Below are 15211 nucleotides of genomic sequence, written 5' to 3' on the forward strand. Positions count from 1 at the left end.
GCACAGACAGCGGTTCACAAATAAATACCAGGTAGAGTTGTGTTTGTGACATTAAACACATTTGTAAATATATTTTTTTTATTTGCAAATCTCATTTTATTTATTTGTGAGTTTTAAATTTTTTTGTGAAACTCTTTATATTCATTTGTGAATTTGATATATTTTTGTGAATCTCGTTACATTTATTTGTGGATCATAATCTATTTATTTGGAATAATGCAACAATTCTAACCCCATACATGTCTGTTACTTGTGTCAGAGACACTCTATGAGGAGCTGGGAGGAGGAGACGGGGGAAGGAGGAGCAAAGCAGTTCAGTGCTCTCCTCTCCACGGCTGCCTTATCCTCCGCTGAGTGAAGGAGAGAGTGAGAGAGTATGGAGCCAGCCAACTGTGAGTGAGCCGGACACTGATGCGCTCTGAGCGGCAGAGTGAGAGAACGCACACTAGCTTCGAGACACAGCGCATGAACAGCTCATATAGACTGCATTTAAGCACTAATATTAGTACAAGCAAGAAGAAAGAGCACAGAAAAGAAACAGGACAGGACCTCCAGAAAGAAAAGAAAGACCGTTTGGAAGAACGCGCTCCAAACTTTGAAGGACCGCAGTGAGCGCACTTCACTGCCTCGGTAACCACCAAGAGATCCTTACCGACTCCAGCGATGCGCCCCGCGGTGCTGCTGCTGCTGCTGCTGATCCCCGGGCTGCTCGGGTCCGGTATGTGAACGGAGTTTTTACAAATGCTCTACGCATCATATTCACCTGTCAGTTAAACGTTTAGACGTTTAGACGCAGAGTGCCTGACCACATGATGTTGTTTACTGAAAAATAAATAAACTAATAATAATTATATATATATGCTACTAAATGATTTGTAGTGTTACCTGTCTTGTGTATTTCGCATGATATGTTATTTGTTTGTGGTGGTACGCCTGTTTTATTTTAGGTTTATATCGCATTGTTCGCGGCATCAGCTGTGTTACGGACATGGCAGCCACATGATATTGTTCTAATCAGTGTAGACATCACTTTGCAACTTTTCTTTGGGTTTCATGTTTAGTGCTCATTGTTACTTGATTTAAAAATGTATATTTAATCAGACATAAATAAGCAGCATGCGAAGGTTTGGGGGTTCCGACCTCCCTGATTAAAATTCGAACCCTTCAAAATGAAGTCAACAAAAAGTCGAGGTCTTTAAAGAACGTAACTTTTCCTGGTTATACATATATTAAGTTCCATATGATATTAATTTTCACGTTAACCAGAAAAGTTAACAAATTAATATTTTTTTTAACTTATGATTGAAAACAGAAACTGTCTGAGCAGCAAACCATAAAAAATACGATAATAATAAAAATAATAATAATTTATGCATAAATTATTGCATTGAAATTTGCCCTGCTAAAATTAATACATTTACACCCCATCACTAAAAAGCCAATTCGCTCACCACTATTCAGTTTTGAGATATTTCCTGCCTAAAAATCTAACAAAGGGTGAGATGTGTATGTGTGAATTTTTGAGGGGGTTAGAATCCATTCTTAACCATTTCCATCTTCCTTGGTAATCTAAGCTTTTTGATATATTGGCAGAGATCATAGCCTGACACTCCCTTCAGCCCTCATTTGAGATTCTATGTTGTTTGATTGTGTGTGCTTGAAATAACCTGCAGACGAACCTCTGAACACTCACATTTAAGGTCCAGCATGGGCCAAACTCCTCTTTTGAATCTGAAACTGGCAATAAAGCCTCCGGTATAGCTCCCGCATGCACACTTGAGTGAATGAACATCAAATCTCAAGAGGCTTTCTGGTTTATTACTGCTTTTTATGAGACTGTTTGCCGAGATGTTAAGCCTCACAGGGCTGTTTCTTTTTCTTTTCTTTTTTTGTACCTCCCTTGTGTGAGTCTTGAGAGGGAGTGCTTTGCCATCAGTCTGAAAATCATTCTTTATGACCTGAGAGGAAACACTGACAGGGAGTTTTGCTGCAGAGTTGTGTTTACGCCATATGCACATGGTGTTGCACTTCATCAGCTCAGAACTTTGAGTTTACACACCGATAATATGCTGCAACCCCCCTTCTGCTCCCATCAAGTTTGTGTTACCTGACAGCATCTCAGCAAACCGAGATACGTTTCATGGACAGTTTCGAAACTATGCATAAAATTAACGATCACCTTCTTCCAGCCGTCTATGCGACAGATTAATCCAAGTAACGGTTATTTATACTCACCGTCAGAGAAGCTACTCCTCTGGTGAGCCGAGATGCTATCAGATGAGACTTGTGTTTGTACCAGTCCCTGGGGATGCTTTGTTAACCATGGCCAACTCTTGTGTTACAAATGAACGCCAGGGTTATTTAGCATCTCTTGCCAGTTGAATCACGGTGCTGTGTCCAGGGAAACAGAAGGAGAGGAAAAGTCGATGCGATCTGACACCCTTCATCTGATCCCTTTATCTGTGCCATGGCCCCGCTGCCTCCCCAGCAGTGAGGGGGAGCAGCAGATCTTTCCCCCGCAGCGACAGGGACAATCTCATTCACGCTTGGCCCAGACTCCACTTATAGCTCTCACTGAACAAGGAGCAGCCATGGACCCCGTGAAACGGACCCTCGGGCAGACCGGCTCAAAGAGACTCCAGAGCGGTTGCCAAAATAAGTGGAACTCTTAAAAAAATGTTTTAGTTTTAACTCCGTCACAGAGAGTCACAGTGTGTTGAACTAAGCAAATATTGAATTTCCCAGATCCCGCCCACCGCACTCCACAACTTCCTGATTGCTGCAGAAGGCATCATGTTTCCTCTTTAAGTGTCATAAACACCATAAGCATTGTCAGCAGTGGCTTGCAGCCGTGGGGGCAGTGGAGCACTGCACAGTTTTGTGTAGCCCACATGCTGCCATACAAGATGCTGTCAACGCTTGCTAACAATTATATTGTAATCAGAGCTTGTCTTTCATAAAACATGGACTGTGGGGGCATCTTGGCTGTTGTTTGACAAGCTACCTTGGCCTTTTGTCTGTAAGCGGCTTGGGTTGTATTATGTAGGCTAGATTTTTACAGCTGTGGCACTCTGATAATCCTGGAAACTGAGTGCCTTTATGTGTATTTTATTGTTTGTTTTTTCTCGATTATATTAGTTCATGAGAGTTCTACACCCTCAGACTTTTTCTGTCAGCCTGGTCAGGCCAGTGGTTCATATTGTTTACATGCCCTGCCAAACATTTTTTGGGAGAAAAAGAAAAAATGTATTGTTCACATTAATAATAGGGCTGTTACAATAGCTTAATTGTAGATATTAGTGAATTAACTTAACACCTCTCTGTTGGTCTGGTTGGCCTAGTGGTTCAGATTTTTTTCTTGTCATGCCAAAATGTTTACTCGAAAAAAGTTATTGTTTGCATCATTTTTGACCCATTCAACTTTGTATTTTAATAAATAAGGTTGTTGCAACCTTAAAGTTCAAACATCATTAATTAAAATAAAAAAAATGGCTAACAATAGCACAAATAAATACAACAGTACAACGATACAAATGAAATAAACATTTTATAGTTTGGTTTAACAGTAGTGTTAAGGTAAGAAATACTACAGAAAATGAAGAATTAAGTCAAATAAAAAGTCTTCTTCACTGTATGAATTAAATATGAACTGATATATATTAGACTGTGGTCATTTTTAAGACCTAATGCACAGTTTCAATATATTAATACATCCTATTTAATCCCAACTTTTTACATTCATAACTGACTGTGTTTGAGTGGATATTCACCAAGGTGGACATTTTGACATAATTCTGTCTATCCAAGTGTGATAAAATTCAAAAGAGAACTCAGTTTAGTACCCATGCGCTGTTTGAGAGGTGGCTTTATGTACGCGATTGCACAGAAAACCTCAGACTGTGTGAGAACTGTATTAAGTTTGCTTAAGTTCTCTTCCTCATTGGTCTTGAATGGTTTAAAATTGCTTGAATGTTTGCATTTGGCAAGACTTAAAACCTTGTGAATTTTGTCAACTGTCCCGAACAGCTTTCACGCTGACCCCGGGTCATCAGGCACTCCTTATTGTCACATCCTGAAGGGATAATAAGGTCACCTCTAAAAGACTTGTATTTCTGTTCATATTGAAAATCCAGAAAGCATCCATTGATGTTCATAATGCAGTATTATAGTGTTCGTTTGTGCTTTCCAAGGACAGCTTGTCCAGGAATTACAGATGCAAGGCTGTATATCTCTTTCAGTTGGTTGAAGCTTAAATTTCCTCCCACCTCTTTCTTTTATTTCACACATCTGTGAACTCTCCACAGCCTCAAAGCTGCATTTAAGCTTCACCCTGCAATGTGGTATTTAAGTGTAATCTGCTCTGTGAAGCACCCAGGTAAACACCAATTTGTTTCCCAGCTGGTCTCATCCCTCTTGCTGTCCGGTTGAGCGTGATGGCTCGACTCAGGCCGGGTCAGCCCGGGAATGAGGCAGAGTGCGTTCCCGACTTCGACTCGGCCCATGCGAATGGGGGTCATCCTCTATGTGCTCTCTCCTCTATTTGTTTTTTTTTGTAATTTGATTTGAGGCAGACAGAGATGGATCAGCCCATAAATAAGTGAAGAGAAAATCACAACTCAGAGAGATGGCAGAGATAAAAAAAAAAAGAGCTCAGTGTTATTTTCGCTGGCTTGCCATCATTCCCAGAGCATTTCCACAGATGCCGCCCGAGATGCATGGACAACACTCATAAAAGAAAAGAAAAAGACTTACCAAGACTTTTACATTTTATCAGTGTTTCTGGCCACCGTACATCTTGCAAACTGACAGTTGGGAGTGTAGACACACTGCTCTACTTGCTCCGGGTTAATTAGATCACATTAAAGCTCGAAGGTTGTCAGATTTTCTTAAATGTCACTTAACAATTTCCATCAAAGTTTCTTCCTCCTCACCCACACTGAAGCATTGACAGGCCTAATGGGATCTAAGCAGGTAATAACAAAGTCATTTCTTGACATGTTTTTATATGAGCAACGCCGTGTGTGAGTGTGTGTGAGGGTCCCTGCTGTGTGTGTGGGTGGCAGTTCGTCTGTGTGTATATGAGGTTTTTTTCCTCGCTCTGCACAATCAATCATTTGATCATTTATTTCTCTCTCTAATTTGCTGAAGGGGGTAGTTTAAAAAAACATCAGCATCATTTTATTCTTGCACTGTATTGCGGCTATGAATCAATGTGACGCTGCCACATATTTGCGTCACATTGCATGCAGTTGTTTGGTTGTCGTGCTGACAGACTCTGAGAAATAGACTTAAATATGCCTGGTAAATTCCACTCGGATTTATGTTGTTGAATGTGAAGTGCTTGATCTGATAAGGGTTTCTGTGTCTGCAGGAAGTTTATGCCACGGACAATTGCATACCTGGATTGACAGGTTTGGAGCTTGGAGTCTGGTGGCATTACATAGCGAGCCTGTTTACCGCAGCATGGATGAGTGCCACAATACAAGCATAAGCCTGGCTCATTTAAATGCAAATCAATCTTTTGACTACACAACAGCGATTTGAGGGTGGGGTAACTGTGCTCTTACCTTTAGATAATTCTGTGTATGTTTTTCTGGGGTAACAATGCATCATTAACAGCTGCCGTTGTAACTTCACCTTCCAAATCCCTGGATCGCTCTGTGGTCACATTTCCGATAAGAGGCTGACGGTGTGCTTCAGAGTGACCAATTTCACAACACAAGATGCTTTGCTGCAGAGGAATGCTTCTGTTGGGAGTGTTGTGTGATCTGAACCCCGTGAGGCGCGGTTAATACTTCATTATTTTGTGCTAGTAAACCGAATGCTTTGATGGCATCTTTTGATGGGAACTGCAAGTAGTCGCCACGGGAGCTTATAATAATTGTTCTCAGCATGCGTCTCTGTGTTGTCTCTCTTTGTTTGAGGCAGATTGGAAAGCCTTAAGGCATTTCCCATAAAGAACCTCTAATAATTTTCTTCTTGAAACAGGCCCAACACCCAAGTTTACTTTCCGGAGACCCTAGCGATGGACTAGCAGAACCTCGTTATTTTGTGTTTGGGGACATCTGCAGTGGTCTGATCTCTGTAAAACATGTGAAATATTTCACTAACAATGAGTTATTTCCTGCTAGTCTGAAATCAAGAAGCCTTTGTGGCAACTCTTGAAATAGACGTAATTGTTTGTTGGAGAATTGTATAAACCTTAGATGTTTTAGCAGACTGGTTCCCTCGCATTCTATCTTGCGAAATCAAGTAAGATATAGATGCATCTGGCAAAGCCTGTGAGACTGTGCTTTTATAAAATCTTGAAATTGAATCATTCCTTCACTCAGAAATAAAAAAAGTTGCCCGAGAGTGTTTGTCTTTGACTCACGTCTAAACCCCTAGACTACCTCGGAACAACTGAGCAACCTCTGTTGAGCGCAATACAGCCATGCCTTTTTCAGCACAGTAAACGAGGCCATCTGTACATTAAGAAGAGCTCATTTTGAATGGCTGCCTCAATTGCTGTGGTGCCATGATTTAATAAAGGAGAACTCTTATTCAATCAGCAGCTCTGAAACTCACACATGATGCGTGGACACATCCGTCCGGCACGCCTGCTTGGCTGCCGACCAAAGCTAAATGGTGCAGCTTGAGTGAATTGACTCCTCCTGATTCGAGTGAGCCAAAAAACACAAAACCATCTTCTTTTAATATCAGATACATCCCGCGAAGGAATGAAACGATGTAGGACGCTGGAGCCAAAGCAAGATTCTGTTAAGATCCTGTCAGTCATCTGCAGTTTGAGCCGAGTATGGGTTGATAAACAGAAAATCTGAGCTAAGTGCAGTTTATTGTCACCTTATCAATACTGATAATGGTCTGTAATGAAGAACGGCTGGGCAGTAATCTTATAAAAGGCATGAAGTCAGATCAGATAGCACACAGACAGATCCAGAGAGCACAGAGTTTTTTAAAAGTAGCCAGTAGGCTGAACCCCGTCTTAAGTGCGCTTTGAAAATTATTCATCTGTCGAATGACATCGCTTGAGATACAGCAAAGCAGGTGAGACTGAAGGTGACTATGTGTTCTTGCCTGACAGCTTTTCAGGACCGAAGGCTCCATTTCCTGTTTGAAAGCTGCTTTTTTTTTTTTTGATTGCTGGAGAAAGATGAAACAAGGTTGAGAAGGAGCTGACAGACATGCCTCAACTTTGACAGGCAGAGTTTGACTCTTTTGTGAGACAAAAGGTTTCTGCAGCATTTTGATAACAGATATATATATATATATATATATATATATATATATATATATATATATATATATGTCCAGGTAGAACATTAACAATAACTCAACTTAACATGTATTGATAGTTATTCAGCAGAAAACAAAGACAACAGAGAGCCGGAGGGTGCAGTTGTAATCTTGAAACTTCAATATTTATTGACAACCACAGAGTCCAGCTGACCTCTGCTAAATGGAAAGAAAATTATTTCTTCAGAGGTTCATATACAGCAGAATGGTGCTTGTATTTTCATGCTGCAGAAATATTTCCCTTCAGGCTGCTAAACCTTCTCGAACTCCTCAGCTGAAGTTATTTCTCCAAAGGACTGGGAGAGGAATATGTTGTAACTTTAAATGTTTATACTTGCATCAACAATTTCCAACAAAAAAATGAATAAAATGCTCTTTGCTATGAATTATTGTGCGTCTCGGAGGGTCTCGGTAGAAAATCTGCATGAAATGATACATTACCCTGAATTGACTATCATGAGCCTTGACTATATGTGGTTGTTTATCTTCCATTTAAGGTATGAATTTATTATAGAGAACAAAAGAGGGCCACTTTCAGGCAACTACAATGCTTTTGCACAAATAAACATTTTAGAAAACAAAACTAGAGAGTCAGGTTTGTCCCATAGGCCCTAATAAAGCATAAATACATAATTAATAGGCTCTCTGTCAGAGGTCCTCACATGAATGCCATCTAATGCCCTAAGCGTATGGAATGATGTAACACCATCTACACTTGTTAAAGATCAAGGTCCCAGAGGATGTGACTAATGTAGGTGGCCTTCCAGCACTTACAGCTTTCTAAATCAGAGGCAATGCTATATATATCTGAAGATGTTTTTACATTTATTGTCTACAGCCCTAGCAGTTTTTAGGAACATCCGCAAAGCTCCTTTTCAGGGACATGCATCAGTGCGAAGGTTGGGAGTCCTGCTAAATCATCTTTGGCTTTGAAGCACGATCATCCCGAAGTGAATTTTTCAGGTAGAAGAGAATTTCGGCTGGAGACACTCTGGCTAATCTGAAGCCTTTTTTCTGGCTGGGAAACTTTAGGGGAGGGTGTTTAAACTTGGTGCCGCATTCTCCTGAACCCCTGCAGCTCCTGATTGCTTGCAGCCCATAATATCTGCTCTCTCTGAATTCATTTGTAGCTTGGCTATATGGCACGTATTGCGGAGCTGGTGGTTGTACCAGGTATGTGGTCCTGTTTCTGGCCCTCGGGTTTCCACGTCCTAGTGCTAATGGTCCAGCTCCAGCCTCTGCTGTGCGTAAGATGATGGAAGCAGGTTTGGTAAATAGCAAAGGCGGACTGCCGTGTTCAGACATCCCTAATGGGACTCTGGTGCAAATTATCAACTGGGAAGTACAGATGACAACAGACGGGGAAAGAGGGAGACAAGACTAATGGTATTCCGTACTTGCATGTTTCCTTTAAATGGGACTAAAGGTGTGAAAACATTCTGAACAACAAATAAAACCACGAGAGTCCATTAGAATATCATTCACAGCTTTGGACTTTCATTTCATGCATCTTCTCTCCGTGAAGACATTATCATATATCTGCTCTCACTCCAGGTGTCATATTGAGCTGAGAAACATAGAAACTCATTCCTTGCTGAGCGTATTAAGATTTACACCTCCTCTCGTCTTCTCTCACTCATTATTTTGATCCATTATCACAAAAAAAAAAACATTCTTTTGAGGTGCAAACAGTCTTTAAGGAGTTTGAGTATCCTGTTAGACTCAGTGGAAGTTTTCATTTCTCAGAGACTGCTCTTCTATAGCTCAGGAGAGTTGGAGTGTGATCAGTTATGTTTCTTTTAGAGGGGTCATTATGAGAAATCTCATTTACCCTTCTAAGTACTATAAAAGCACATGGTAACTTTCAGATCCGAGAACTTTCTTCCAGAAAAAGACTGCAAAATGGATTGACCTGAGCTGATTTTTTTCATCTTACTTTCTTCAATAATTCCATTGAAGTTACTGTTCATGTGAAAATCATTAGTAGAGTTGCATATGTGCCTAGGTTTCAATTTAATTCATTTAAAGACAAAGGGATAAAGGGATGTATGATATATCAGTACAGTTTTTGAATAATAGATAGGTCTACTGGATAATGACAAAATTGATGTGCATGCTTATTTATTTATTTTTATTTTTAGATAAATTTCACCATCATCTTGTGCTCACTTAATCTTCAAAAACATTAATAGTACAATAATACTGTTGAATATAATTTTTGCTAGGACCCAACCGGTTAATAATGAAATAATAAAAAGTGAATAGTTTTACTTTAATTAAAATATACTGCAGTAACCTTAACACATGTGTAATGACAGTTTTAAATATTATGCAAATAATTACAATCTGTCGGATAATTAAAGTGATATAAATGAAACATGTTGTTCAGATAAGGGATTCTGTGTGCTTCCCAAGTTATCTAGGTTATTGTTATCCACTGTATTGACAGTTCTGGAATTGTTATTTTTTTTCTTTTTTGGCTTTACTATTTTTTTTTTTTTTTGAAAATCAGCCAAGGGCAAATTCAAGGTCAAGGTTATTTATATAGCACCTTAAAACAACAAGAATGTTGACCAAAAAGCTTCACAAGCGAAGCAAATAAATACAAATAAAACAGAACTGGAACACAAATAACAAGATAATTTAAACAAATTTGTAACACACACACACACACACACACACACACACACACACACACACAGACACACGCACACACACACACACACACACACATATATATATATATATATATATATATATATACACACACACACACATATATATATAGGGGTCATTATTTACTGACCCCTATCTTGATCCGAACGTTTTGAAAAATATGTTACCCTGGACCAAAAAACCAGTCATATTGAAATGGAGATTTATACATCATCTGAAATCTGAATAAATAAGCTTTCCATTGATGTATGATTTGTTAGGATAGAAAAATCTAAATTCTGAGAAAATCACCTTTAAAGCAATGCATATTACTAATCAAAAATTCAGTTTTGATATATTTACAGTAGGAAATGTGCTAAATATCTTAATGGAACATGATCTTTAATTAATATCATACTGAGTTTTGACATAAAAGAAAAATCTATTTTGACCATTACAATGTTTTTTGCTAAAAATATACCCAAGCAACTTAAGACTGGTTTTGTGGTCCTGTATTCCATCATGCACATTTGAAATGACATCAAATCAAGTAAATGAGGAATTAAATTATTTAGGTTGAACTATTCAAGTAAATGTAAATCTGGCTCTCATTTCAATCTAGGAGAAGCAGTTGTAACTTTACTACAGGGGGTTTCACCCATTCTTTTTTTTTCTTTTTTTTACAAACATAAAAACATGGTCCAGGACTAAAATATGAAAAGGTCACAGCTAAATATCTGAGGCAGACGCATGGGTATCGAGCCCATGGCAAGGTTGTTTTGGACCGCAGTGAGGTTTCCTCCTGGTGATGTAAGTAGGACAAACCCAGGGTACCTCAGAAGATCTCTGTCGTTTTAATTCTGCTAGTGTCCAGAGGGTTCAAGAGACGGAATCCAGTGATAGAGTTAAACCTTCTGCAGAGGGCATACAAGGAGATATGACACGCTGTTGTGATGGGTCTTTAATGCCAGATAGCAAATGGACACCAGGGACCCGTGAGTGTGTGCTCGCACGCTTACTTCTGGCTTTTAGGGGCGTGAAAGAGTATGAATGTTGACATAGGTGCGAAAAAGAGTGGAGACAGCATTTAATTTAGCTTGTCAGTTGACACTGGTCAAGCTGAAGGGAAAACATCTCCTGTGGCAAAGAGAGCTGATGTGAGAAGAAAGCATCCATCCATGTGTTGACTGGGAAAAATGTGAATTATGGAAAAATGCTTCAGAAAAAACATATAGTTAAAGCTCAAGTTGTCTTTTGACCACTGGGCAGTGCCATAGACTTACAACAAATAGCCTCGCTTGTGCCCGTGGAATTACAGAACCTGTCAAGACATTTAAATGTGAAGCAATTTGAAGTGACAGAAAGGATCAGACATATGCTTCCTTTGAAATCATTGACGGACAAATGTCTTTGAGAATCACATGTCATTCAGGGCTTCTGGAACTCGATGATTAGAAAACCTCTTTCTAAAGTGAAAAAAGTGAAAAGTGAAGTGACATTCAGCCAAGTATGGTGACCCATACTCAGAATTTGTGCTCTGCATTTAACCCATCCAAAGTGCACACACACAGAGCAGTGAACACACACACACACTGTGGACACACACCCGGAGCAGTGGGCAGCCATTTATGCTGCGGCGCCCGGGGAGCAGTTGGGGGTTCGGTGCCTTGTTCAAGGGCACCTAAGTCGTGGTATTGAGGGTGGAGAGAGAACTGTACATGCACTCCCCCCACCCACAATTCCTGCCGGCCCAGGACTCGAACTCACAACCTTTCGATTGGGAGTCCGATTCTCTAACCACCAGGCCACGACTTCCCCACGACTTTCTCTGCAAGATGCACAAAATTTTCAGAGACCGTCTCATGCTCAAGACTTCTCTGCATTACCCCTTTCTCGCAATTCGTACTATTCTAATCTGTCTTTAAGGGGTCGTGCTGTACATTGACTGTGTGTTTGGCAGATTGAAGAGGAGCACTGGGATGAAGCATGGACTCAGTGCTGGCGCTGCTGCTCTTTCTTTAACCCATCTGCCCTGAACTCCTCTTTCTTGCTGGCCAGAGAGAATGTCTTCATCGCTGAATTACAGGGTATAGGGGAGGATGGTCATTAAATTTAAAATTTAAATTCAAATATAGCCACACAATTTCTCTTCCACACACAAAGCTCACACATTCCTGACATGCCTTCTGAAATAGCAGGGTTGGATTAATGGGTTAGTTTTCTTTTCAGTTGTATTTGTTTCTACACTCTCATTGATTCAGTATTGGAGAGTGGAAGGATACTAGGGAATGGGGTCAGAAAATGATGTGATCCATATTTGAATCAGCAGGCCATGGCTTTGACAGTATTGGAAATTTTTAAGGGCAGGTCACACTACGCTTTTCATTCCATTGACTTCCATTCATACAAATGTGAATTGGGAGGACCAGAAATTTTTACCAACCATTTTGACATCTGAGGATTGTTCCAGGTTTCCCAGTTTTGATTTGATTCTGCTTCATAACATCATGATATGTTTGTCATCTGCTTGGCTATATTTCTGTTCATTTTTCTTACATATGACAGCTGCAAATGTTTTTTTATTCACAGAAAAGAACTTGATCAAAAGAGCCATTACTCTTTGAAACGGATTTTCAACTAATAACTCTTTCATAACATTTCATCAATAAAAGAACATAGTGTAAGGAATTTACATGACCTTATACGTTACTGGGTTTATTAAATAGAATCGGCGGAAGATTGTGCCGGTAAATGCACTGTGTGTAAGATGAGAGAGGAGGGGATTGTTGAGCTGTCAAATACACTGAGATTTCCCCAGAGCTCTTAATGCTACAGGGCAAACCCCAGCGGTTGACTTTACTTCAGTGCTTTATGACACAGGATTGCCTTAAGTCTTTTTGCATTTACTGTTCTTTTCTTGTAATTCTTGACAGTTTCTTACTAAATAACTTATAAGGAGATACATATGTTGAGCTTGTGATAATTATCTCAACAAGAAGGAGAAGTGACTTTGTCTTAGCATTCAACTTGAATGTGTTATTTTAGTTTTTACTAAAGCAAGCCAATCAAGGCCATGTGTTTGAATGCTTTAAATAATTTGTAGCAAACACTGTACTATAGAAATTAGATGATGTATCATCACAGATTATCTAGCATGTGTATGTGTAGATGTGAATGTTGTGCTATTTGTAGAAGACTGAAATTTGTCCATCACACATATGAGTAGTCTTTGCAGATCAAGCTTAGATATGAAGGTTTTGGCCTTCAGAAGGACTCGCAGTTTCCTTGGCACGGGCTTCTCTAAAACACTCAAAAGCTCTTGCCTTTTCTCTTGGGCTCTGTTTTCTGGCCAGTTGGACGAGACAAGCTGTGTCATTCCTATAGCTGTGTCAGACATGCTGGACATGTGCTGTTTTGATCTTTGGCTTTGATTGCTGGGGCGTGAAAGCGAGTCAGCAAAAGTGTGAAGTGTAAAACTGGCTGAGGGAAAGCAGGATGTTGCACGCCAACAAACATTTTGAATTTAAGAATTTTTGGGCTCGAGATCTTATGAAGACACAATTCTTGCAGTGCACTGGATATTTGCATATTAAACATTATACCACAGAGAAATAAGATACTTTGCAACAAAACTTGTTTATTTGCCCTAAAAGGTGGATGTTATTAAGTCTGTAAATGTTCGCAAATGTTCAACAAGAGACAGATACCAAAAATCCAAAGCATGCTTTGCTTTTAGACTATGCAAAAACAAATAATTACTTTGACTTTGAAGAATAAACATGTTGAATTAAGCTGTAACTAAAGGAAAGATACTGAATTAAATGAGTCTTTCTGTCTTTTTCATCCACTGAGTCTACGGTGTAATTTGTCGTGAAAACATGAAAAATACATTGTCGGCTGCAGTCTGGTGTTAAATAATTACAATAAACTGCCTCAGGTTCCTCTAAACCAGAGCACTTCAAAGAGCACAACTTATATTTGATGGAGAAAAAAACCTTCACGCTGTCATGCTCTATTTTTACATTGACTTCAGCTCCTGCTGAAAACTGTCTGTTTACACATCCCATAATCCCGTTGCCCCCTGTGCTATGTGTTATTGTGATATTTCATCAAAGCTCTTGGGAACAGCGGCGCTGGATGCTAGAAGGTTACTCTCTGAATGAAAACACTGAAATGATGTCTGCTTTACCTGAAAAACAGAAATAAGAGTAGATGATGGCAGCAGCTGTAAAAGTAGATGATGACATTAAAGGCGGTAACCAGAGGCCACACAAGCTCCACAGAGAGCTTTATACTAGCATCGGACCATTTTGCTTCAGCATATTCCTTAATATGTTTCTGTCCATAGGCCTGTCTCTCACAAGAACAACAAATGTTGATGCTGAGAAAATCTTTTTGCAGGAAATGCAATGTCTCTTAAGTTTAACAGGGTCTGCGCTCGGCCATCTGCTCGTGCTTGCATCATTCTGCTGTGATCTCTGTAAGTCAACATGAAATCAAAATTGACACTATCTAGTTTTTAATAAAAGTCCCAGGTTGAACTGAGGATGATTCATCAGTGCACTTTATTCCGAAGATAAACTTGTTTGTAGCAAATTGTTTCATGGAAATGCAATAACTTTTCCACCTGTGAAATTGCATTTCTGCTTGTGTAATCAAGACTGTGTGGGTGGGGAAAAATAATATTAACCAATGATATCGCAGCATGTTGCAATCCACTCAATTCCGGATGGGACTTCACTTTGAACATCACATTGCTGTTTTGTATTTAAAGGCTAAATTCTTTTTGAGCAGCAAATATTAATGTGCAGTAAATGAGCAATGTATTCACACATTCGTTTTGTTGTTAACAGATTAAAGGTCATGCGTGCGCGTACACACACACATGCTCACATGCAGTTCATCCTTTAACATTTTTAAAGTCACTCTAAAGATTTTTCCATTAAGTGACTCTGGGCTGTTGGCAGCGGCAGAGATGAGCGGGCAGAGACAGAATGATGGAGATCAGTAACAATAGAGGGGGATAATTGTGCCAGAATCACAACCATCTGGTCTCAGTCTCCTCACAGATCCCCCATGCACAGCTTGCAATCCTTCCTCTGAAATCCTTAAATCCTCACAATCTGCCACATGCTCTTCTTATGTGACTGCCATCACCCTCTCCTCTCCTCTGCTATCTCTCTTTCTTTTTGCTTTGTCCGATCTCTTCTCTTTCAATCTCTTCCCATCTCATCTCCTTCGATCTCGTCTTGTCTCCTTC

At 39.7% G+C, this 15211-nt stretch overlaps 1 protein-coding gene across 3 annotated transcripts in view; it reads left to right on the forward strand.

Moving 5' to 3' along the window:
* Window positions 1–315: 315 nt before the first annotated feature.
* The window catches only part of kirrel3a (kirre like nephrin family adhesion molecule 3a), a 156632-nt gene continuing 141736 nt past the window's right edge, over window positions 316–15211 (forward strand). For all 3 annotated transcript variants that reach the window (XM_059539535.1, XM_059539536.1, XM_059539537.1), the window contains exon 1: window positions 316–718. In XM_059539535.1, coding sequence (XP_059395518.1) covers window positions 664–718 — 55 coding nt within the window. In that variant the 5' untranslated portion in view covers window positions 316–663. The remainder of the gene's footprint in view (window positions 719–15211) is intronic.

The sequence above is a fragment of the Carassius carassius genome, chromosome 45 (genome assembly GCF_963082965.1).
Source record: "Carassius carassius chromosome 45, fCarCar2.1, whole genome shotgun sequence".
NCBI classification, from domain to species: domain Eukaryota; kingdom Metazoa; phylum Chordata; class Actinopteri; order Cypriniformes; family Cyprinidae; genus Carassius; species Carassius carassius.